Source organism: Balaenoptera borealis (genome assembly GCF_965194805.1).
Source record: "Balaenoptera borealis genome assembly, chromosome: 4".
Classification (NCBI taxonomy): Eukaryota; Metazoa; Chordata; class Mammalia; order Artiodactyla; family Balaenopteridae; genus Balaenoptera; species Balaenoptera borealis.
The window spans coordinates 89,250,570-89,274,184 of NC_138861.1; the positions used below are offsets into that span (position 1 = coordinate 89,250,570).

At 36.5% G+C, this 23,615-nt stretch overlaps 1 protein-coding gene across 9 annotated transcripts in view; it reads left to right on the forward strand.

The window, feature by feature from the left end:
* The window catches only part of ARAP2 (ArfGAP with RhoGAP domain, ankyrin repeat and PH domain 2), a 201,764-nt gene that overhangs the window by 93,393 nt on the left and 84,756 nt on the right, over window positions 1–23,615 (forward strand). For all 9 annotated transcript variants that reach the window (XM_082390417.1, XM_082390419.1, XM_082390422.1 and 6 more), the window contains 6 exons: window positions 294–468; window positions 944–1,078; window positions 7,997–8,141; window positions 10,188–10,290; window positions 10,930–11,128; window positions 11,325–11,388. In XM_082390417.1, coding sequence (XP_082246543.1) covers window positions 294–468; window positions 944–1,078; window positions 7,997–8,141; window positions 10,188–10,290; window positions 10,930–11,128; window positions 11,325–11,388 — 821 coding nt within the window. The remainder of the gene's footprint in view (window positions 1–293; window positions 469–943; window positions 1,079–7,996; window positions 8,142–10,187; window positions 10,291–10,929; window positions 11,129–11,324; window positions 11,389–23,615) is intronic.

Sequence of the window (23,615 nt, forward strand, 5' to 3'; positions counted from 1 at the left end):
TAATGAAGCCCACGCGCCTAGAGGCCGTGCTCCGCAACAAGAGAAGCCACCGCAATGAGAAGCCCGAGCACCACAACGAAGAGTAGCCCCGCTCGCCGCAACTAAAGAAAGCCCGCGTGCAGCAACGAAGACCCAACGCAGCCAAAAATAATAAATAAATAAATAAAAATTAAAAAAAAAAAAAAAAGGAATACAGACTTCCTCTTATAAATGAATTGGCAGACTTTCACACATTTTAATAGCTAGAATCATATTTTCTTCACTTAAAAATTGTATTTTCTTTTATTGACCAGGCTCTGTGTGCTGCTGTGGTGAAACCAGATGTTCTGGAAACAATGGCTTTGCTGTTCAGTGGAGCAGATGTCATGTGTGCAACAGGCGACCCTGAGCATAGCACCCCCTATCTGCTGGCCAAGAAGGCGGGGCAGAGTCTGCAAATGGAATTTCTCTACCATAACAAATTCTCAGGTGAGTCCCTATCCCTTCACTGGCCTGATCTCTCCTTATATATCCCTGAGAGAACCGAAGCACGAATCTGTTTGTTTCTCAAATCAGAAAAACCATCAGAATGAAAAGAAAATGTAATTACCAAAAAGATGGACGATGCTTATTAAGACCCATGTTTTATTTCATTTAAGGGGAAAGTTTAGGAAATAAATCTTTTATGTGTCTTTAATTTTATAAATGGGAGATTAAAATAGTTAATCCCACATAATCATTTTCACCAAAATTAAATCTGATTTTCATGCATGAATAATAAATACAACTGAAGTGCTTATTTGCAAATTTTTTGCAAAGTAAAATAAATACCTCTGTATATTTATTCTGCGGTATATTTGAAGTAGTTTTTCTTCTACCTCAAAACTCACCTACATATTTATAAGCAAAGGGAAAATTGTTTACATTTCAAATTTCAGCTGTGTTATTTCTGTAACTTTTCTAGATTTCCCTCAACATGACATACATTCTGAAGGTGGATTAAGTCAGGAGTCTTCCCAGTCCACGTTCCTCTGTGACTTTTTGTATCAGGCTCCTGCTGCAGCTTCTAAACTCTCTTCAGAAAAAAAACTGCTGGAAGGTATCTTTTCTTGCTCCTTTTAGATTTGTTATCTGGTAAAACTTTATTTCATTATTAAAACAATTAGGTTTAAATTTTGATTGTTTTTTTTCCCCTTAAGATGTTAGATTTGATCTTGCGGTAGAGAAATATTTTTTTGAGGTTTTATAAATGCTTCCAGGCACAGATATTATTTCATGCACTGCAGCAAAGATTTACCACTGGTTTGGAATGCTGAGTGACTTCTCAGCAGAATTCAGTGACATCTACCTCAGGGCCAACCAATTCTGTTTCAGGATTTAAGGGTTATTCCAAAGAAATGTGAAACTTAGCCCCTTCCATTCGGGACAGAAACCTTAACTGGGGAGATAATATAGATAAATGTCAACATGTAGGAAGAACTGACAAGTTTTCAGTACATATTCTGTCAGTATTCTATCAGCATATTCTATCAGTAGTTCAGTTTGTTCTGATGATTAGTGTGTGTGTGTGTGTCTGTGTAAGTAAAATAAAGCTTAAGCATGGTTTCAAAAAAATGATGTGAATTAATTTGATTTAACAACCTATTCTAGGTTTGTGGCATTAATCTTAGCAGAATCATAGTAGGTATTTATCCATCTATCCATTCAGCTCCTTGAATCAGGCATGTGCTGGGCATTAGGCATACGAAAATGAGTAAGAAAGAGGTCTCATGCTCTTGTTATATACATTTGAACTAATTTTAGAAATGTAGGCATGAAAATATAATGATCTCTGTCTCACTGGAGCAAAGAGAATTTAAGAGAGATTAAGCTGTACAGGCCAGTTGATGATGGATGTTCAGAGGCTTGGGAGCCTGGTTAGTCATTCCCTAGGTGATAAAATCCAGCTATATTGCTCGATCAAAGGAACAATAGGATGAAAAACTCACTTTAGAATGTTAATCCTGATCCTCATGCATTTGAAGTGATTATTTCAGTTAAAGGCTTTATTTCCAAAAAAAAATTGTAACCCTAAGCAGAATTGTACTGGGATTAAGTATACTTTATTAGATTTTCCTGTAAACAATAACTCTCCTTTAGTGAGCATGTACTATGTGTAAGGCATCGCTTTTTTATGTTCATTGTAATCCTCATAAAAGCTCTGCAAGATAGTTGATATTATGCTGATTTCACATGAACAGTGGAGGAACTCGACATGAAGCGGAGTTTTACATCTGATTTGTGTTATAATTGTTATTGTAAAACTTTGGCTTTGGTGAGTGTGATGGCTGGGTGACACTAGATGGCAGAGCATTTTTATTCTTTGAGTTTAGGTTTTTTGTGGTTCTTTCAGCAAATGGTTTTTAATGTCTTCCTTTACTCAATCTAACCAATAATAAATAATGAATTTTACAGAGATTTTCTCATCTTCCATTGCTCCTTATCTGTATTTAACCCTTAAGCAGTCGAAAGTTGAGTGATCAGGAGGGAAAAAGTATCAGAACAATCTGTGAATTGACGATAGTAATTATTAAAATAATTGAATAACAAGGCAATTAATGTAATTGTTAATAAGTGTACAAGCTTTCTAGAATGTTTCTTCTAAATTGTAGGATATCTTAGATCCACCCTTCAAACCACTTATACAAAGTTGAAATAGGGAATTTGAAATATAAGCTTTTCTTCCTAAAGCTTCTCAATATATCATAAGTACTCTGCAGGCTAAAAATAAGCTTTTATTTGTTTTTTGGCAATTCTGGTTATAATATTTATAGACTTACCAGTTTGTTTTAATATTTCATTGAAGTAGATTGTTTTTCTTAATCACTTGAGGACTGAATTGATGTTCTAAACTTGTAACTAAATCATTCTTTCCTTTTTATCTTTTATAAGTTAACTGTGGATTTTTGTTGTTAAAATTTATTTCAAAAAACAGAAAACAGTGCATTCCCCATATATGTAATTTAATTGGGTGTGTTTTCTCATTTTGGAGCATTCGGTTTTAAGTAATGGGAAACTGAACTTTTGTACTTTGACCATGCAGCACGTAGAAATGGTTTCACTGGAAAATAATCTGACAGGGTATTCTTTGATGGTCTTCATTTCTTCCATCCAATATGTCTCTCATTTCAAACTCAGGATAGACCATGAATCAGTTGGCTACCCGCCATCTTCACTAACATCATCCCAGCTCCAGCCACCATCCTGTCCTGCCTGGGCTGTAATACGCCCACCCCCATCCCATGCCCCAACCCTGCTTACTTGCCGATATCTGCCCTAGCTTCCCTCCAAACCATTCCCCAAAACAGGCTTAGTGATTGTTAAAAATGTAAATCAGATCATGTATTTCCATCATTCAAATACATTTAATGGCTTCCCATTACAGAGGATAACCCTCTTCCTTATTAAGACCTTAAAGACCTTCTCGTGCCTTCCGCCTTTCATCTCACATCCTTCCTTCCTATTCTGCATGCCTGGCCACACTCGTTTCCTGTCTGTTCCTGCAACATGCCATGTTCTTTTCTGCCTCCTCTGGACCTTTGTGATTGCCGTTCACTCTGCTAGGAGCGCACTTCCCCCAGCCTGACTGCTTCTCATCTCTCGGGGGATCAATTCAGTGCTACCTGGCTGGAGAGACCTCTTTGGCAGCCCACTAAAGAGTGCACCCACTGTCAGCTCTTCTCTTTCATAGTGTGCTGCTTATATCTATCATAGCACTCATCGCGTGGAAATGATCCCTCCTTCTTTGATTTGTTTCTCTCCCCCCCCTGGAGTGAAAGATCATTGAGGCATCAGCATTTTCTGGTTTATTCAGTATTATCAAATCTCTGGTGCCTAAAACAGTGTCCACACATAGTAGTCATGTGATAAATATTTGTTGAATAAATAGGCATTTCTCTAATCACATTACTACCCGTGTAAAAGCACAGCTGACTTAATATAATTTTTATTGAAGTATAGTTTCTATACAACATTGTATAAGTTACAGGTGTACCATATAGTGATTAACAATTTTTAAAGGTTATATTCCATTTATAGTTATTAGTTAATATTCTGAACAAAACACATTTTGTTCAGAAAAAGCCTACTTAAAAATGAAGAAGAAAAAGTCGAACTACCAAGAAACATGGAGTTCCGGTGGGTTTTTTTGTTTTTTTGTTTTTCTTTTCTGTCAAGATTCTGCAGTGGTGGTACTCCTGTTGAGCACCAGCTTTATGGAAAAATTGAATTATCTGAAAGATTTAGAGACTAAAGTGTGGTTGTCACCTTTGCCTCTGAAAGCATCTGGACTGCATAACTCCATCAGGGCTTGTCAGGACGGCCATAGAATAGACTGATTAAAAACAAAGAAAAAAGTCAGGGAATAAAATGCATGCCAGTCCTTCAGAGAGTTACAGAGGCTTCAAATTGTCAGTTCAGGTTTTCAGGATTTGAAGTTCTTCTAGCCTCTGGTTATGAAGACTGATCTGTATTTTTCTTTTTCTTCCCAATTTAGTGTTCATGAAAGGAAAGATTGATAGCTCTTGTTAAACCTAAGTGTAGAGCTGAATAATAGCATCCTGATTTTGTTTTCTGTTTTCTCCCCTCAACTGTATTATTTTCCCTTGGTATCTTACCTTGATTTGTCGACACAGTGTTTGATTTTTTAAAAGAAAGTGGTTGATACGGTTTACTAGAGATTCTCTATTATCTGTTTATATTTTATTTTATAGATTAGCAGTGAGGAATTTTGAAGGTCTTTTGTTCTATGAATACCTAACTCGTATAGTTTAAAAATGTTTCTCCAAGGCTGTAATACATTTATTTTAAATCGAAAGGATTCCTAGTGTGTATTCCTATTTTCTGTGAACACTGAATGCCATCAGGTGAGGAAATTCTTCATCAGGAAACAACTATATGGTTTCAAAAAATAATAGTTTCGTCTTAACTATCATACATTGATTGTGCACATATCTATTTGAAGGTATGACCTCTGCTGTACGCTGATACATTTAAAAAATGGACATACATGCTTCAAGCATGTAACAGGCACAGAGAGGCAGTTTGTGAAGTAGATAGAAGGGTAGCTTCCCTAGTTGATTGCCTGGGTTTTACCCCCAGCTCTGATGCTAAGTACTTGTGTGATGTTGGGTAGGTCAGTCAACCAGCTTGTGCCTGTGGGCAGGGTATAAGGAAAGGGGCATGTAGTAATACAACTGACCCAACTGGGTTGTTCTGAGGATTCAGTGAGTTATTGTACATAAGATGTGTAGAACAGTGCATGCCACATGCATATGATGATAAGGGGATGAGGAGGAGGAGGAAGAGTAGCAGAGAGGCTATCCATGTACACAGCTGCTTCTGGTTTCCAGTGAGCCTTTGAGTTTAGGTATATCCTACAGGTGGTAGCTGACAACCAAGTTACCTAGCTCTGTTATAGTATCTATATCACTTCATAGGAGTATTTCAGTAGGTCACCTCTGGAGTTCTTTAGTTGTGTGTGAGTAAATTCCAGTAGTGTTTTTCTTCCCTGATCTAAACGTCAAGGTTGAATGGAAACAGAGAACAACCCCTCCGGCCAGTCCAACCACCATACACACAACCTTTTGTCTAGTAAATACCTTGTGTCCTCAGAGTTGCCCATTCTGTGCACCATCTGGTGGACATCTTCTGGTAACTGACTAAGAAGTAAGACTTCTGTAGCAGAGAGGGTGTCCTGTCTGAATTAGCCCAAGCAGACCAATGCCATCCAACGTAATTTTGTTAAAGTTTTTCGTTGCTTCCCAGATGAATAGAAATGTCAGGATTTACTATCACAGCTTTGTTATTATAAATCCTCAAAGGTAATATCTGTGCCTACTTTGTTTGACCTCTGGCCTGTTTTCACTTATAAAAATGAAGCTCATCAAGGGTTATGGTGATGATGCTACAGGATTAAATCTCCTCAAGCCCATATTTCTAATTTACAGTGAGCCTGTACTCACCTTTTAAAAGGGATCTGTCATTTGTTTCCCATTAGAATTAACATAATTAGATTCTGCATTTGCATTTATTTTATGCATCATGCATTTGGCACTTTTTGTTTAAGACCTTCCAATGGCTCCCACTTGTCTACAGGTACAAACTCCTGAACACCTGTCATGTAAGACTCCCAGGGCCTGGCCTCTGCCATGAGCCTTCAGTCTCGTTTCCCAAGTCCTAACTTCACATGTAATCTCTTTCTTTGGCCAGGTAGGTTTTTGGCTGTTTCCCCTTTCTGTGACTTTCCTCCCACAGTTCTTTCTCAGAATTATGGAATGACTGTAGCTCAGAAAGCATTTTTTGCTGCTTTAGAAACATCCTTTTCAGTCATAAATGTATTTCAAAAGCTGTAATTTTGTTTGAAGTTTTTTCTTACCACTCCAATTTGAAGGTAGCTTCCCTCCAAGAATGGGTCTAACCTTTGAAGGGTCTACCTCATGATGATGCTGAGAGAGACAGAACTCTCACTAAAGTATAGGCAGTTACCTCCTTATTCTGAAGACCAACTGCTATTTTCTGCCCTTGTTTTATTGGATCTCTTTCTATATTTAATGTTGGTAATCATTCCTTTCTGAAATGCTCACCCCTTTCCTGTTTTATACACTGTCTCTTCTCATTTGCTTCATTGCTTTCGTGGACCCTTCTATATCCATTGTTCCCTAAGTTCCCTAAGATTTTATCCTTGGTTACTGTGTATTTTCAGCCACTAGCTTTATGCTAAAGACTTTCTGGTCATTGAGGCCTTTCCTTGCCCTGAAGGTGCAAATTCATAGGGTGATCTGCCTAATAGGTGTTCCTACTTGGATTTCCAGGGGATAGCTCTCATTTAGTATATATCAAAGGGAACTCAGATTACATGCACTAAAACTGTTTCTATTTTATTTTCTTGTAGAAAAAAGTAAACATTTCTGCCCACCTTGTAATCAAAGCTAAAAATCATACAACCATTAATAAATTCTCCCTTACTCCCTACATCCCATCAATACATGTTGTATCCCTTTAAAACACACAGGTGCATGTATGCATTTCTCTCTCCCTTTCCTCCCTCTGTCTCCTGTCTCTCTCTATTGTCCCCCATCCCTTCCCATTATTCCGTCTCCCCCCTCCCCCCTCCATTATCCTTACTACCACTGTCCTGCTTTGGATGATCTTCATCTTTCACTTAGACTTCTTTTGACAGTGTCCTAACTGGTTTCCTGCCTCCAGCCTCACCTTCTCACATCCATTTTCCACAGAAAGGAAGTGTGTAAAATTTAAATCTGGAATTTTCTTCTGCTGAAACCATTTCAGTGGCTCACCATCAAGTGTAAAATCAAAGCGCAGCAAACTTTTCTGAAAAGGGCCAGATAGTAAATATTTCAAGCTTTGCAGCCCAGATGGTCTCTGCCACATGTCATCTCTGCCCTTGTAGCAGGAAAGCAGCCCCAGAAAATCCATAAATGAATAGGTGTGGCTCTTTTTCAATAAAACTTTATTTACAAAAACAGGTGTTGATCTGGATTTTGCCTGCGGGCCATAGTGTGCTGAATTCTTAACAAGATGAATTTCAAATCCCCTACACAGGGCATTAAGGGCATTGTAGGGTCTGACTCCTTCTTTCTTTGCTCACCTACCTCACATCAGCCACAGTTTTACTTTTTAACCCTACGTTTTTCCCTCCTAATACTCTGTACAGACATCAGTCTTTGCCATTTCAGAGTTGTTTTGCAGCGGTCTCTTTATGGATCTGCTTGTTTCTCTGGTCATCAGTGTCATAGCTGTTTTTGTCTTGTATGTCCCTGGCTACTAGATTGTAAATTTTTTGAGAGAAGGGAGTGTGACAACTTTTTATCCCATGCAGCAGTATCATGCTCTTTACACAAAATAGGAAATTAATACATTTATTTATTTGAATGCAGTCATTATTTAAAACCACATATTTTAAAATTTGATGTATGGTATAGCTCAATTTATTATTTGTTTTGTTTTCAATTCCTAGAGACAAATAAAAAGTGGTGTGTTCTGGAAGGAGGCTTCTTGAGTTACTATGAAAATGATAAGTCTACCACACCTAATGGCACCATTAATATCAATGAAGTTATCTGCCTGGCTGTACACAAAGAAGACTTCTGTTTAAATACCGGGTAGGTCTATCATTAAATGGATAGGAGTTGAAAGTATTTTCTGGTACGTATCATACCAGGTAATAAGGATTTTATTATCATTTCACTTCAGTTGCTTCTTGTAGAAGAGTTTAATGGTTTCTTGAAGCCTACTCATTTTTCAGCTTCTGAAAGTTCCTTAGGGAATGCACTAAAAAGTGGAAAAATTTAAATATTATATTAGGTAATATGAAAGGCTGACATGTTTGCATCTAATTTTAAGTAAGTTTATGTCATTCCATTCTTGAACATGTGGTCCCATAATTTTTATGACTTATTCATTATTTAAAATAGTGGACTAATGACAAAATTTATGCTTTCATTAAATGTATCATGGTTAAAAGAGATGACAAAAAATTCAGTGGTTTGTTCACAATAAAATAAACTATTAAGCATATTTAATAGCATATTGAAATACTAAATTCCTTAAAGATCTACTTTGGCATTTTTATGGTCTCAAAAAAGTTTTAATTAAAAGAGTAAGCATTTTTTATTTCATATGTTTGACTTACAAAATAGTTTAATAGGACTCTGTGAGGACTTTTGGAAATTGACCCTCTAAAATCTTTGGTGTGAAAGTTTCTTATCACATTTTGTCATGTAATTAATAAAAAAGTATGAATACTAAAATCTGCAAAAATCAGTTTTATAGGAGCATAGTATTTTAATAAAAAGTTTATGCGAGAAAAGGAAGAGATTTGTAAAGCTATGTTATTTATATAAAATTGCATGAAACATATTACTATTATCACATAATGACCAATATATACTAGTTGAAATGACTGTTGTTTTCTAGTAAATCTGATTTGATTCTTTTATGTGAACAAAACTGGTTATTAGTTGATTTGTTTTTGTTTTAATCTTAATAGTGCTTTTACTCTAAATGAATGATCAGTTTAACATGGCTTTCCATGGAATATTAAGTGCATTCTATTTATTAAGTTGCTTAAATAATTTTATATTAGCATATAATCATATTCAAAAATAAAATATTCTTGATGGAATGTTACTGATACAAGTAGATATGCAGGAGAAAGCGTCTATAATGAGATGTGGTTAAAAAAATAATTGCTACAGCCAGATTCTTAATCGCCTTCAATAGCATATTACAGAATTTTAAATCAGTGATGTAGCCACTGAAAAATCATACGGATTTGTATTTTAGGAAGAGAGCTGACTGAAGTGATAAAGAAGAGGTTGGAGGGAGAGAGACTGTAATTACTGAAAGTTTAGCTAGAGGAAGAAATAATTAAAAAGAAAAACAGTGGGTTGAGAGACTCTTAAGATTGAACTGATAACATTAAATGTCTGACTGAATGGATGAAGAGCTGATGTCAAGGGGAAGAATAAATTAGACTCCAAAGTTTTGATCTTGTTGATGAGGTAGATGGCGATGCCTCTAAATTGGAATATGAAGGAGATACAGTAGGTTGGGGGTGAGAAAGAGGAAGAAGGAAGATGAGTTTGGTGTAAGGTATTTTGAGTAATGGCAGAAGATATACTTAGCATGTTCCAAGAAATACTTGGAGCTGTGGATGAGGAACAGAAGGAAAAATTCAGGGCTTAGGATGTTACCCTAATTTTATCTATGGTAAGGAGATGAAATTTTGGCATAAGACAAGATGATGGAAGGAAAATTTGTGAAGTAAGACAAGAAGAGAACTAATTAGAGAACTGTTTGGACAATGTTTGCATTGAATAGGGGGTCAGAGTAAATCAAGAAGGAGTGGTCTGAGAGGGAAGAGGAGACAGAAGACAGCCTTTGTCACATCAGGACATCGACAATGTCATGCTGTAGAGTGATTAGTCAGAATAATATTCCTTTTGTCTGATCCAGTGTGTTCCATTTAACTCATTTGAATAAAATATAAACCATCAACAGAAAAATATGGTAGGTAGGGGGTAGATAGATTTCACACCATTATTCCATTTTCAAAATGAATTTAATTAAAAACTGGACCTTTGTGTTATTTTTCTCATAAAAGCCAAACATAACCAGTGGTATCGTTTTATTCTTGTGTGCTGTAGGCCCATCTTTACCTTCGAGATCTATTTACCCTCAGAACGTGCATTTTTATTTGGAGCTGAAACATCTCAAGCTCAAAGAAAATGGACAGAAGCAATAGCCAAGGTATTTAAATATTGTTTTATTACCTAAATCCAGAGAAGATTCTTAACCTTCAGAGGTCCATGAAAATTTTATACAGGATTCTGGGAAGAATGTCCATACTTCCTTAGGTTTTCATATGTTGTAGTCAAAAGAGGTTAAGAGCTACCTTCCTAGAGCCTTAAGCAGAGAAGAAATTAATGTAGGATCTTGGACAAATCATTCTTCAAATTAAGGCCGTGCTTTGATGATGGAGAGCTTTTCAATGTTGTAAAGTCATTTTTAAGTATGTCTTTTTATAGGTAGATATCTTATTCATGGTATACACAAAGGGGAAAAGAACAGATTCAGTAAAAGATACAAATGAAGACAAACATTGAAGGTTGACATTTTGAAAAATGCCGCAAATCAACAAAGAGAATGTCTTCCTATTTCAAATCTATGTATAAGAAAAATGGCTTAAGATGCTGCCATTTGAAATTGCATTATAGCTCTTCAGTTTTAAGACTGATAGCAGGTTTAAATAATTGTTTTGCAATCTGGACTCCTTCAAAATCTTTAAAATAGAAAAACAAATTTTTCCAGTTTCCCTCATATCTGTAGCTATGTAAGGGATTTCCTATTTCCACTGTCTTTATTACTTTTTTGTATTTGTTTTAACAGCATTTTGTTCCCTTTGTTGCTGAAAACTTAACAGAAGCTGACTATGATTTGATTGGTCAACTCTACTACAAAGACTGCCACACCCTGGATCAGTGGAGAAAAGGCTGGTTTGCTATGGACAAATCTAGTTTGCGTTTTTGCCTTCAAATGCAAGAAGGTCAGGAGGATAGAATGCACTTAAGAAGACTGCAAGAACTAAGTAAGTTTTTTTTTTCTTCTCTCTCTCACTTTATATTCTGCACACAATTCTTTATTGTACATGGAAGTAGTAGATTTCACATAAAATTATGATGGCTCACTCCCAAACATCATATGACTGACTCAGTAGTCTTTAAGGGTATTTAGTGTAATGTTTTTTTAAAAAATATGTTCATGCTTTTCTTCTTTCCCTTCAGCAATTAGCACAATACTTCAAAATGGGGAAAAATTGGATGTCTTGCTCTTGGTAGAAAAAGGGAGGTAAGTGCATTTTTGATTTTTACTCTTTATCTCTACAGCTCTAGGGAGTTGGATATTCTGGTTATCCTCTTGGAGGAGAACCCATTATTTCGTAGCCTGTTGGGGATTTTCCGAATCATACGTGTGTGTGTGTGTGTGTGTGTGTGTGTGTGTGTGTGTGTGTGTGTTCTCTTTAGTAGAAAGAGTACACCAATGAAGCTTGCATATTTTTATATTCATTAGGAGAAACTCAGTGTGATCAGTTATTAGAGCTTTCTACAGACCTTGATCCCTTTGCAACATTCACATATAAGTATTTGGAAGCACTTTGGCAGTTGTAAATATGTTTTCAGTGTAGTTATATGATGGCTATAAATAATACCCTGAATCATGCATAACTAAAACCTGATTTCTCGAATTTATTCAGTTTTTCAATAAATATTAAGCTTCTACTGTATATCAGGAACTGTTATAGGTATTGGTGATACAGTGATGAATAAAACAGATATGGTCTCTGTCCTTATGGAGCATCTACACTAGTGGGGGAAACACAATATAAGCAGACCAAAAAAAATGGCATAGTATTGTGTCCCTTAATTTTAAATGCTTGAAAAAAAATAAGGTAAAGAGGGCTTTCCTGGTGGCGCAGTGGTTGAGAATCTGCCTGCTGGTGCAGGGGACACGGGTTCGAGCCCTGGTCTGGGAAGATCCCACATGCCGCAGAGCAGCTAGGCCCATGAGCCACAACTACTGAGCCTGTGCGTCTGCAGCCTGTGCTCTGCAACAAGAGAGGCTGCGATAGTGAGAGGCCCGCGCACCGCGATGAGGAATAACCCCCGCTTGCCACAACTAGAGAAAGCCCGCGCGCAGAAACAAAGACCCAATGCAGCCAAAAATAAATTAATTAATTAATTTTAAAAAAATAAATAAATAAGGTAAAGAGAGTGCGCCTGACGGAGCAGTATTCTGTTCTCGGTAGGGTGGTAAGAGAAGGTATCTTTGATCAGAGATTTGTATAAAGTGAAGAAACAAACCATACAGCAGTCTGAATAGAATGTACCAGGCACAAAGTCAACGGTATTTTGAAGACCCCAAGGCTGTGTTGTGCTTGGAATGTTCAGGGTCTTCAAGGAAGCTGCTGTGGCTGGGGAAATTTGCATGAGTGACAGTGGGAAGAAATGATTGCGGAGATATCCCTGGGCCAGAACATATAGGGCCTTACAGGTCATGATATGTAAAAAATGATTTGAATTTTATTCTAAGCATGATGGGAAGCTGCTTGATTTGAGAGCCAGGAAGTGGAATCATCTGACTTATGTTTTTAAATGACTACTGTGATTCAGATGAATAGCTTTTGGCGGACAGGAGTGAAACTGAGCATCCAGGTAGGATGATGCTGCAGAGGCCAGGCAAAACGTGACTTCCTAATGACATAGTGTTGAGTGTAGGATCTGCTGGGAGGGTGGAGGTGAGCAGGTCTGTTGATGGATTCAATGACTCTGAGAGTCAAGGATGACCCCAATGTTTTTGGCCTGAGCATTTACATAAATGATGAATGGTGCTGTTCTTTTGAGATAAAAAGTACATGGAGAGTAGAGGCAGGATACTAGTAAGTTTAGGGTAGTAGGTCAAGAATTTGGTTTTGGAAATGATAATTTTGAGATGTCTATTTGAAAGCAAAGTGGAGCTGGTGAGTGGGCATTTGGATATACAAGCCTGGAATTAAGTGGAGAGGTTGCAGCTGGAGATAAAGATTTGCGTCATCAGCATTTTGACTTACTTATTTAGCCAAGGAACTGGACAGATTCACCTAGAGAAGGACTGTAGATAGAAAAGAGACAAGGATATAGCCCCAGGGCCTCCAATTTTAGAGGAGGAATGATCTAGCAAAAGAGCCTGAGAAGGAGCAGCTAGAGTCATATCACAACAATTAGGAAGAACAAATTGTTTTCTCTTGATGTTTCATTATTTGCTTTCAAATCCCTTTATTACATTAATTCAGAATGTTTAGTTCCACAAGAGTACAGGATCATTTGTGAAAAGATATGTAATGATAATATAAAAATATAGCTAAATCAGCCTTCCCTCTGGTGAATTTCCATGCTGGTGACAAGGATAATGACGTTGAATAGTTATCTGAACCTGTCTTCTTGAACTTCATAGGGGAATATCAACAGCTATAGACAGCAAACATATTGCTGATTAGATACTTATGTCAGAGTGTGTTTTTTAACTTACAAAGGTAATTAGGATTTTATGTTTTTACTTATTTATTTCTGGACTTACAATGGTCAATGATGCTTTAGATTCTGATTTTCAGTACCAGATGATAGTTATACTGTTCTCTCAGAATACTGTTACCTACATGTTCAGAAATGATAATGAGATAGTGGATAATATTATGGCATTAATGTACTAGCACAAATGTACTTTTTATAGTCATCTATTAATGTTTATGGAATGCCTGCTGCCTGTTATAAACATGGCAGGAAAAAATGGTCAGCAATACACATTGCATGTCTGAGCTCACAGAGCTTATGTTCTTAAACAAATAAGCAAGCAGAAACTTGCTAGTGGAATTTATTGTATTTATTATATGTATACATAATTTTTTCTAAATCAGGTTACTATAGCCAAGGTAGTTTTCTATCATTTTTAGTCTATAAAGGATTTGACCAGTTGTACATAGATTTTAATTAAAATGTACCAAATGTGGGTTAGTGATATTCGATTTTAATTTTTCTTTAGTGCTTACTGCATGCAGTGCACTCCCTCATGAATGCTAGATAAGGAAGCCAGAAGACTAAATGTTTTGTTACTTTGTGACATCTTGACCTTTCCCCTGGGCAACAGGAATCAGCAGGTGAATTCAGATACACTCTGAGTTCATGGAATAGTTAAAAACTAATAGAATTCCAAAATAATGGTCAAAGCTGTGTAATTTTGTTTTTGATAATAATTTAAAGTTTTTAATCTACATGTGTTATCACCTAGTTATGCTGAAAGCATTTTTATGAAAGGAAAGAACAGAGAATGTGTCAGGAGGAGAGTAGGAGAAACACAGGGACAAATATAAAACTAAGGTATCTTCCTTGGATCTCTTTGAATAGCTGCCATACCAAGGCACCATTTGAAAACAACTGTGTTTATCACATGCTTATATCTTGGTTTCATTTGCTTTCCCTGTTTTCTTCAAATCAATAATATTCAGATAACAATAATATAATGACACCAATGTATAGAGCTTACCATATACTAGCCACTATTTTAAGCACTTAGCCTTCCAGTACCTATATGATATTTGAGGACAGTAATCCATTTTGACATCAAGGTAAGGTCATTTTTTAACTTAACAACCTAAATATTTCTTCTTTTTAAAACAAGTGTTAAGTATTAATTTACCAATACTTTTGTGTAGATCACTCTCAAGAATTGTCAGAAGGGGGCTTCCCTGGTGGCGCAGTGGTTGAGAATCTGCCTGCCAATGCGGGGGACGCGGGTTCGAGCCCTGGTCTGGGAGGATCCCACATGCCGCGGAGCAACTAGGCCCGTGAGCCACAATTACTGAGCCTGTGCGTCTGGAGCCTGTGCTCCGCAACAAGAGAGGCCGCGATAGTGAGAGGCCCGCGCACCGCGATGAGGAGTGGCCCCCACTTGCCGCAACTAGAGAGGGCCCTCGCACAGAAACGAAGACCCAACACAACCATAAATAAATAAATAAAATTGAAAAAAAAAAAAAAGAATTGTCAGCAAATGGGCTAGAAGCCTGGATAGATAATATAAGTCACTAGAACTTAAAATTTCAACATTTTATTAGAAAATAAAATTTTTATTAGAAAACTTAAAAAGTTATTTTATTAGAAAAATGTATCCATACAATGCTTACATAATTAAAGATGAAGCAGAAAGAAGAGAGGTTAGAAGTGTGAATAAAGAATCAACCTGGGAGATGGTTAGTGCACTAGGTTGTAATCTTTGATGGAACAAAGAGCCTGCAGGTGTCCAGAGCACCTTGTGTGGTGCTGAACAGGGACCCATACGTCTATATATTTATACACAGACATTCACACGTGTGTGTACATATATGTGGATATGTATATACATATGTAAATAAAGGGACTTGAGATAGGGAAAAATGGAAAAAGAGCAGGTCTGGGAGAGAGCTGGGGAGATAATGAGTTTGATTTTCGACATGTTGAACATGAAATGCTTATAAACAGCTAAGGAGAATTTGCTTGGAGGGAGTTATATTTATGGATCTGACAGTCCTGATTGGTTAATGGGGTGGGGATATAGATTTTGGAGTTACCCGCATATAGAAGAAAGAAAGTGAAATCACCTAGGGAGAGTCTACAGAGTGAGAAGGGAAGAAATAACGTGTGGGAGCCTTGGTGAATACAGGTCAGTTGGAGGTGGGGATGGTTGTCAGAGAGGAATAGCTATCGTGGGGTGTAAAGCTAGTTTATCCAGAGAGTGAAGCAGGAGACCAAGAGAGAATGTGGCACCAAGCCCGGGAAGAGAGTGTTTCAAGAAGGAAGGAATAGTCAAAAGTGTCAGATGCTATCTGATGAGGACAGATACTCCATTGGTAAGTGATGGGGAGTCCATCTGGGGACTCTGTGGAGAACAGAAGTGATAAAGCAGAAACTGGATTAGAGTCAGGTTGGGAACGGGATCAGATTAGATAACCAGTTGGTGAAGGATGTCTGGAGGTTAATAGGATTAATGAGGTAAAAGGGATTTGACCCAGGAAGGGAATGTATGTGCAATTTTGTTTTAGATGGCTTGAACTTGTGCCATCTAAAGCATTTTGATGGAGCAGAGATTAAAAAAAAAAAAAAAAAAAAGGAGAAGAGTGAAGGTGTAAGAGAGAGGACAACAGGACAGGTCCCTCAATTCTAACAGGAAGAAAAGAGGAATTGATGGATGGTTTTGGATGTTGGTAGCTTTCTAGATTTGGTGGTGGGATGTTGAGAGAGAGACCAATCTGTTGGTTTTCAATCAATCTGCTGGTTTTCAGTTGTTTTGTGAAGTAGGAAATAAGGATGACTCCTGAGCTTTTGGCCTGGATGACTTTATGAATGGTTTTATCATTTACCAAAGTAGAGAATATGTACTGTACTACTCTCCCAGTACTCAAACAAAGCCAGTTAGTTATAGATGTGATGGTTTAAGAGCTGTTTTAATATCATGTAAAAATAAGAGAATTTCATTGCATTGCTCTATTTTTCATCTGTCTTTTGACCTGTTAGCCCCTTGGGAAATAATGACTGTAAAGTACAGTCGATTGCGGTAGACTTGTCAATGACAGATAAAATTGTGGCTTTAAGAAATAAAACAACTATTCATGTTGGTGGCATATAAAGATAGTGAGAATAATTGAAAGAAAGAGAAACCAACTAGCTGTAAGTTTTAACCTTTATTTTTTTGCTAGTAACAGCTTGAACCAGAGCTGCAAATCATAAATAAACTTAATGAATTAATTTCACATATTTTCTCTGCCCTTGTCTACCCTTGATTAAAATGTTAAAATATATTAATGTTTCTTAAAGGCAAGAGAATAAACCCCGTGAACTAGTTCATAACTTGATAACCATCCACTGAATATAGTCACTAGATATATATTTTAATCTTCATGGTAATTTTCTCTATATACATAGCATGAGTGTCTTTAGACAGAAAAATATTGCAATAATATTTTCCACACACAGAGCATTTTTGCTCTGAAAAGCTCTAAGCAGAATGTGCTCCAGATGGTGTCGCTTTAATGTGTATTCTTTGTATACTTTAAAAATTATTATTTTGGAAAATAAAGCTTTCTTGATTACACTTAAGGCTTTCTGCCATGATATTTGATGCTGTCATTGGGACTTAGATTCTGTGCTTTTCTTGGTGCAGAAAAAAAAAAAAAAAGAAAGAAAGAAATCATGTTTTTGAATACCCATTGTTAGTCAGTGAATGTCCTGGACCCTGCTGAGGTCAGAAAGCACTTTTCTGGACAGTAGGTTATATATCCACTGTGATTGAAGTATTCAATAGATTACAGCATCCTATTTATAAAATTTAAAAACTATTTCTGCACTTGGCCCACATTCTCTGTGTATCTCTTTCTGATAAATAAGTTACTGTGTGCACCATCTCACATTCTGTAGCTTCGTGCTCGTTTGTCAAAGACACCTATTATTAAGCTTTTACAGAAAGGCTGTTAGTTGTAATAAACACAGTATGAATAACTCAGCTGTGTTAATCAGAAACAGAACAGCCTAGCTTTCTTTTGTTGTTGTTTGTTTGGTTTTTGTTTTAATTTTTTTAAGATTGTTTAGTTGACCTATAGTAAAGCATAAAGCACTTGATGGCTCCCAAGCCTGACGACATTCAGTTTTAACTGCAAATTCCAGACATAAAGAAGCCGACACTGGGGAATAAACATTTTATCGATATGTTTCACAATTATGGGACAGACTACTTTTCTCAATTTGGGTGATTAATACCCTAAGTTGAAGATTCTTATTTCATATCAACTTATTGCATGTGATTTTTTTTTTCCCTCCTTGAATTGTGTTTTGTAGCAACTGATATGCTAGCAATACCCTCCAGGGTGAATTATCTTAAAGTGGTTTCTAAATTGTGCATTTAATTGCAAATTAAACAGTAGCTGATTGCCCACAATATCAGCTTGACTGCTTTTGTAACTTTCTGATGATTTAATTTGCAGAGATGGTTTAATCTGAATGTTGCCAAAGCAAACCAGACACTCTTCTCTCACCACCCCCACAGGTTTTGCAGAAAGAAAGGGACTATTCAAACATACATTATAAGGTGATTTTTTTTGTTTGTTAAAGAGAATCACGATAAAGGGAATGTGTGCCTATTTAATAAAAGGTGGATTTTAAAGTATATATTATTTTCTTCAAAAATGTATTTCATTCAGTTCAAGACACCTCCCATATAGTAGAATGTAAGCTTATGAACAAATAAATGCAATATGGTGTGAAAAAATACAAAAGAATGAGAAGATCCCTTCTAGATAAATGGGATCAAGATAATCATCTCTATTTTTTAAGAAAATGTATATTTAAGTGGCTCTGGAATCCTAGGTAGGATTAGAGTAGGAAAAAAATGAGGGGTTGAGACACTAAGATCTTCAAAGAGGTGGAAACGATAGTTTCAGAGAAATAGGATGGGCTAGGGTACATCTTCAGTCCAGCTCAGCCTTAACCTTCAGTTCTTAAGGAGGAAGCATGAGAGAGTGGGCCTGGAGAGATAGATCGATACCATATTAGTATTATCAATTAAATGTAATTAATAACTTGCCTTGTTCTGGAAAGGACTGCAGGCTCTTTACAAGGGTAAAGACAGCTTTTTATTTTTTTAAGCAGACTTGAAACAGGGCTGTTTCTCACATTCCTATAGGTGATTGCCTAATACTATACAGAGATGAAATTGAAAACTTGGAGGCTTTGTCTTTCTCAGGGAATCGTGTGCCTTGACACTTTTTACTAAACTGTTGGCTTCACAGGAAACAAGCTATTTAAGCTAATATTTCTTTCTTCATTATTCTTGTGATACAGTCTCTGCATCTGCAGATTTTCTTAATAATTGTTTGCCTCTTTCTGGCTAAAATTCCATCACTGTGCAGAAGTTTCTTATCTGAAGGTATGGGGAAAAAAATACTGTTTCTCTATAAACTAAGATGAGGGTGATTTATGGATGCAATGACTAAATAAAATGTTCTGGACTCCCATTTCTGTCCGTGAAGAAATAACTGGTATGGAACATGCCCTCTCACTTTAAATAACTAGAAAACTGGACAAAACATATGAGATGAACTATTTTCAGACTTTAGGACAATAGGTATCCCAGGATTGTGATCATGGAGAGAAGGGAAACAAGTGACATAAGGGTTAAGATCAACTTGGCTTCTTATCAGTCCCTGGCACACGGAATGGGGGAACCCAAGCAGAATGTGGTGGTTTTGCTATATTGAAGAGGTTTTGCTATATTGATTTCCCCTATAGAGATAGGGGAATCTGTGGTAGCTAAACACTGCAGGATACAGTACAGAGCAGAGGGGGAGATGTGCAGAGCAAGAGCTTTGGAAATAAAAACAAAAATAAACAAATGGGACCTAATGAAACTTAAAAGCTTTTACGCAGCAAAGGAAACCATAAACAAGACCAAAAGACAACCCTCAGAATCAGAGAAAATATTTGCAAATGAAGCAACTGACAAAGGATTAATCTCCAAAATTTACAAGCAGCTCATGCAGCTCAATAACATAAAAACAAACAACCCAATCCAAAAATGGGCAGAAGACCTAAATAGACATTTCTCCAAAGAAGATATACAGATTGCCAACAAACACATGAAAGAATGCTCAACATCATTAATCATTAGGGAAATGCAAATCAAAACTACAATGAGGTATCACCTCACACCGGTCAGAATGGCCATCATCAAAAAATCTAGAAACAATAAATGCTGGAGAGGGTGTGGAGAAAAGGGAACCCTCTTGCACTGTTGGTGGGAATGTAAATTGATACAGCCACTATGGAGAACAGTATGGAGGTTCCTTAAAAAACTAAAAATAGAACTACCATATGACCCAGCAATCCCACTACTGGGCATATACCCTGAGAAAACCATAATTCAAAAAGAGTCATGTACCAAAATGTTCATTGCAGCTCTATTTACAATAGGCAGGACATGGAAGCAATCTAAGTGTCCATCATCGGATGAATGGATAAGGAAGATGTGGCACGTATATACAAGGGAATATTACTCAGCCATAAAAAGAAATGAAATGGAGGTATTTGTAGTGAGGTGGATGGAGTTAGAGTCTGTCATACAGAGTGAAGTAAGTCAGAAAGAGAAAAACAAATACAGTATGCTAACACATATATATGAAATCTAAGGAAAAAAAAAAAAAGGTCATGAAGAAACTAGTGGCAAGACGGGAATAAAGACACAGACCTACTAGAGAATGGACTTGAGGATATGGGGAGGGGTAAGGGTAAGCTGTGACAAAGTGAGAGAGTGGCATGGACATATATACACTACCAAACGTAAAATAGATAGCTAGTGGGAAGCAACCGCATAGCACAGGGAGATCAGCTCGATGCTTTGTGACCCTCTTGCACTGTTGGTGGGAATGTAAATTGATACAGCCACTGTGGAGAACAGTATGGAGGATCCTTAAAAAACTAAAAACAGAAGTACCATATGACCCAGCAATCCCACTACTGGGCATGTACTCTGAGAAAACCATAATTCAAAAAGACACATGTACCCCAATGTTCATTGCAGCACTGTTTACAATAACCAGGACATGGAAACAACCTAAATGTCCATCGACAGATGAATGAATAAAGAAGATGTGGCACATATATATAATGGAATATTACTCAGCCATAAAAAGAAATTGGGTCATTTGTAGAGATGTGGATGGACCTAGAGTCTGTCATACAGAGTGAAGTAAATCAGAAAGGGAAAAACAAATATCGTATATTAACGCATATATGTGGAATCTAGAAAAATGGTACAGATGAACCTATTTGCAGGGCAGGAATAGACACAGACATAGAGAACGGACGTGTGGACACAGTGGGGGAAAGGGAGGGTGGGATGAATTGGGAGATTAGGTTTGACATAAATACACTACCATGTGTAAAATAGATAGCTAGTGGGAACCTGCTGTATAGCATAGGGAGCTCAGCTCGGTGCTCTGTGACAACCTAGATGGGTGGGATGGGGGGGGGAGGTCTAAGAGGGAGGGGATATGTGTATACATATAGCTGATTCAGTTCACTGTACTGCAGAAACTAACACAACATTGTAAAGCAATTATACTCCAATAAAAGTAAAAACAATTATTTACACAGAGAAAAAAAGATGTAAAGGAAAACATAAACATAGAAAAATGGATCTAAAGAAGGAACCAGATGGAACTTCTAAAGCTGAAGAATACACTATCTGAAAAGAAAATCTCACTAGATCAGCTAAATGCAAGAATAGACTCTACATTAAAAAAAAAAACTCCAACTTGAAAGCATGACAATAGAAATTATCAAAACTTAAGCACAGAGGGAAAAGACTGAATAAAATTAGCAGAGCCTTAGTGACCTATGAGACAATATCATTCTTATGTAAGTATAATTAGAATCCCAAAATAAGAGAAGGATGGAGTAAAAAAATATATATATATTTGAAGAAACGTGGCCAGACTTTTTTCAAATTTGATAAAAACTGTAAACCCACAGATGTACTAAGATCAACACACCTCATGCATGATAAAGAAAAACCACATTAACACATATCATAATCAAATTCCTGAAAACCAGTGTGAAGACAAAACAAAATTTTAAAGTACCAGAGGAAAAAAGACACATTAAAAACAGGGGACAAAGATAAGAATGCCTTGTCAGAAGCAGTGCAAGCCAGGAGATAGTATAATGAAATCTTTTAATGTGCTGAGGGCAGGGGGGAAACAAAATAACCAAACCAGCAGCTATTAGCCTAAAATACTCTATCCAGCAAACAGATCTTCCAGAAACGAAAGCAAAATAAATATGTTTTGGTCAAACATGCTGACTTATACTACAAGACTCAGTTTTTTTTATTTCTGTATAAATGCCTAGGATATTATCTTCTTCAGTCATGTTTTTGTAATGTGTTGTTTTTGTTTTTTAGTTGTGTTTAAAATGTTCTTTATAAAGGTGAATTTATTTTTCATACAGACATATCTATAGATCCTATCATTTGTTCTGGTTCTTGTCAGTAGACCAAGCTCAAATATGATAGTCTATACTTTGTGGTTATTATATTACAGTTTTGAGAAAGTTGTTTTTATTAGTCTTGGGACTTGGTTTCTAGGTCTTATTGAACTGTCTTAACTCATTATAGGATATAGGGATTTTTTTTATATGGCTTTGAAGTACCATTTAAAATTTAGTCTTGGGGAATGGACAGTTAGGAAAATTTATTTTTCTATAATTAGAGTTCTTTAAAAGAACTTCCAGATTTTCAAGATATAAATTCCTATTTCTTTGGAATCATTATCCAGAAATGTAAAATTGTTGTTCAGTAACACTTGAAATCACAAAGTTGGCCAGCATTTGTGTTAAAAATATCTTTTGATGCTTTATTCAATGTGCACAGAGTTTAGATAACATCAGAGAGGAAAGTTGTTGAACTGATGCTATTAAATGTCAGACATCTACTGCACAAGATGATGTATTTTAAGATTCAGCCTTTGACAAGTGGACTCAGGAGTTAACTTATTACTCATTCTACCCTTCACTAGTTCACAAGCAGACAGCTAAACTTGTCATCAAAGGATTTCTTCTGGTTAGAAAGAAAATTTGAAGTTGGAAACATTTACAGTTAACGGCAGAATTATACTGCTATCATAGAGGGCCATTGCCTTTTGGATTTCTTTTACTGCTTGCTCAAATACTCATTGCCTATAAGCACACCTTTTAAAAGATTTTTGTCTCATATTCAGAGCTTAATTATCAGATTAAAAAACCAAGACTCAAAAAAAGTTAAAATTTTCTCTTTACCTCAACTCCTTAATTTAGCAAGAGGTAATTTTGATTAAGTCTACATAATGTAGGGGCTTGATATTCCTCAAGGAAATTACCCGAGTTATATAGTTTCATTTAGACAAATATGCCCAGCAGTAGAATGTTTTTGAGCTAAAGATGATGTAAGGCTAAGGTATGTCAGGAGTATTAGCGCAAGTATCAGAATTCTTCAAAAAGAAAATTACAGGACCTGGAGGTCAAGGCTGTTGTGGTGGTGTGGAAAATAAAAACAATAGATAGAGATGCCGGGAGAAAAGAGATGAAGATTACGGGCACCAGTGTCACTGAAGAAGTTACAGCAAGTTCAGAAGATGTTAGAAGTGAGTGGAGTGGGGTGCCAGTAGCTTTGTCTTCTTAGAGGAGCATTTCAAGAAAAGAAACCGAAGGACAGAAAGGAGTACTTTTGTTTTCTTTTTAAATCAGGGCCAGTGAATTATCAGGAATGTGAAACATTACCCGCCCCCCCCCAAAAAAACCCAAAACAATCCAGAGTTCAAGCAGCTCATTCCTTTCTCTTTGGGTTGAATCCAAAGTAGCTGTCTCATAGTCTGAAATGAAAATTAAATAGTTTTATACTTAAATACATCAACGATTACTTTGTGTTTCAAGTAAAATTTTATATCTAGTGATAGAACATTAAAACTTATTTACCCACTAAATACC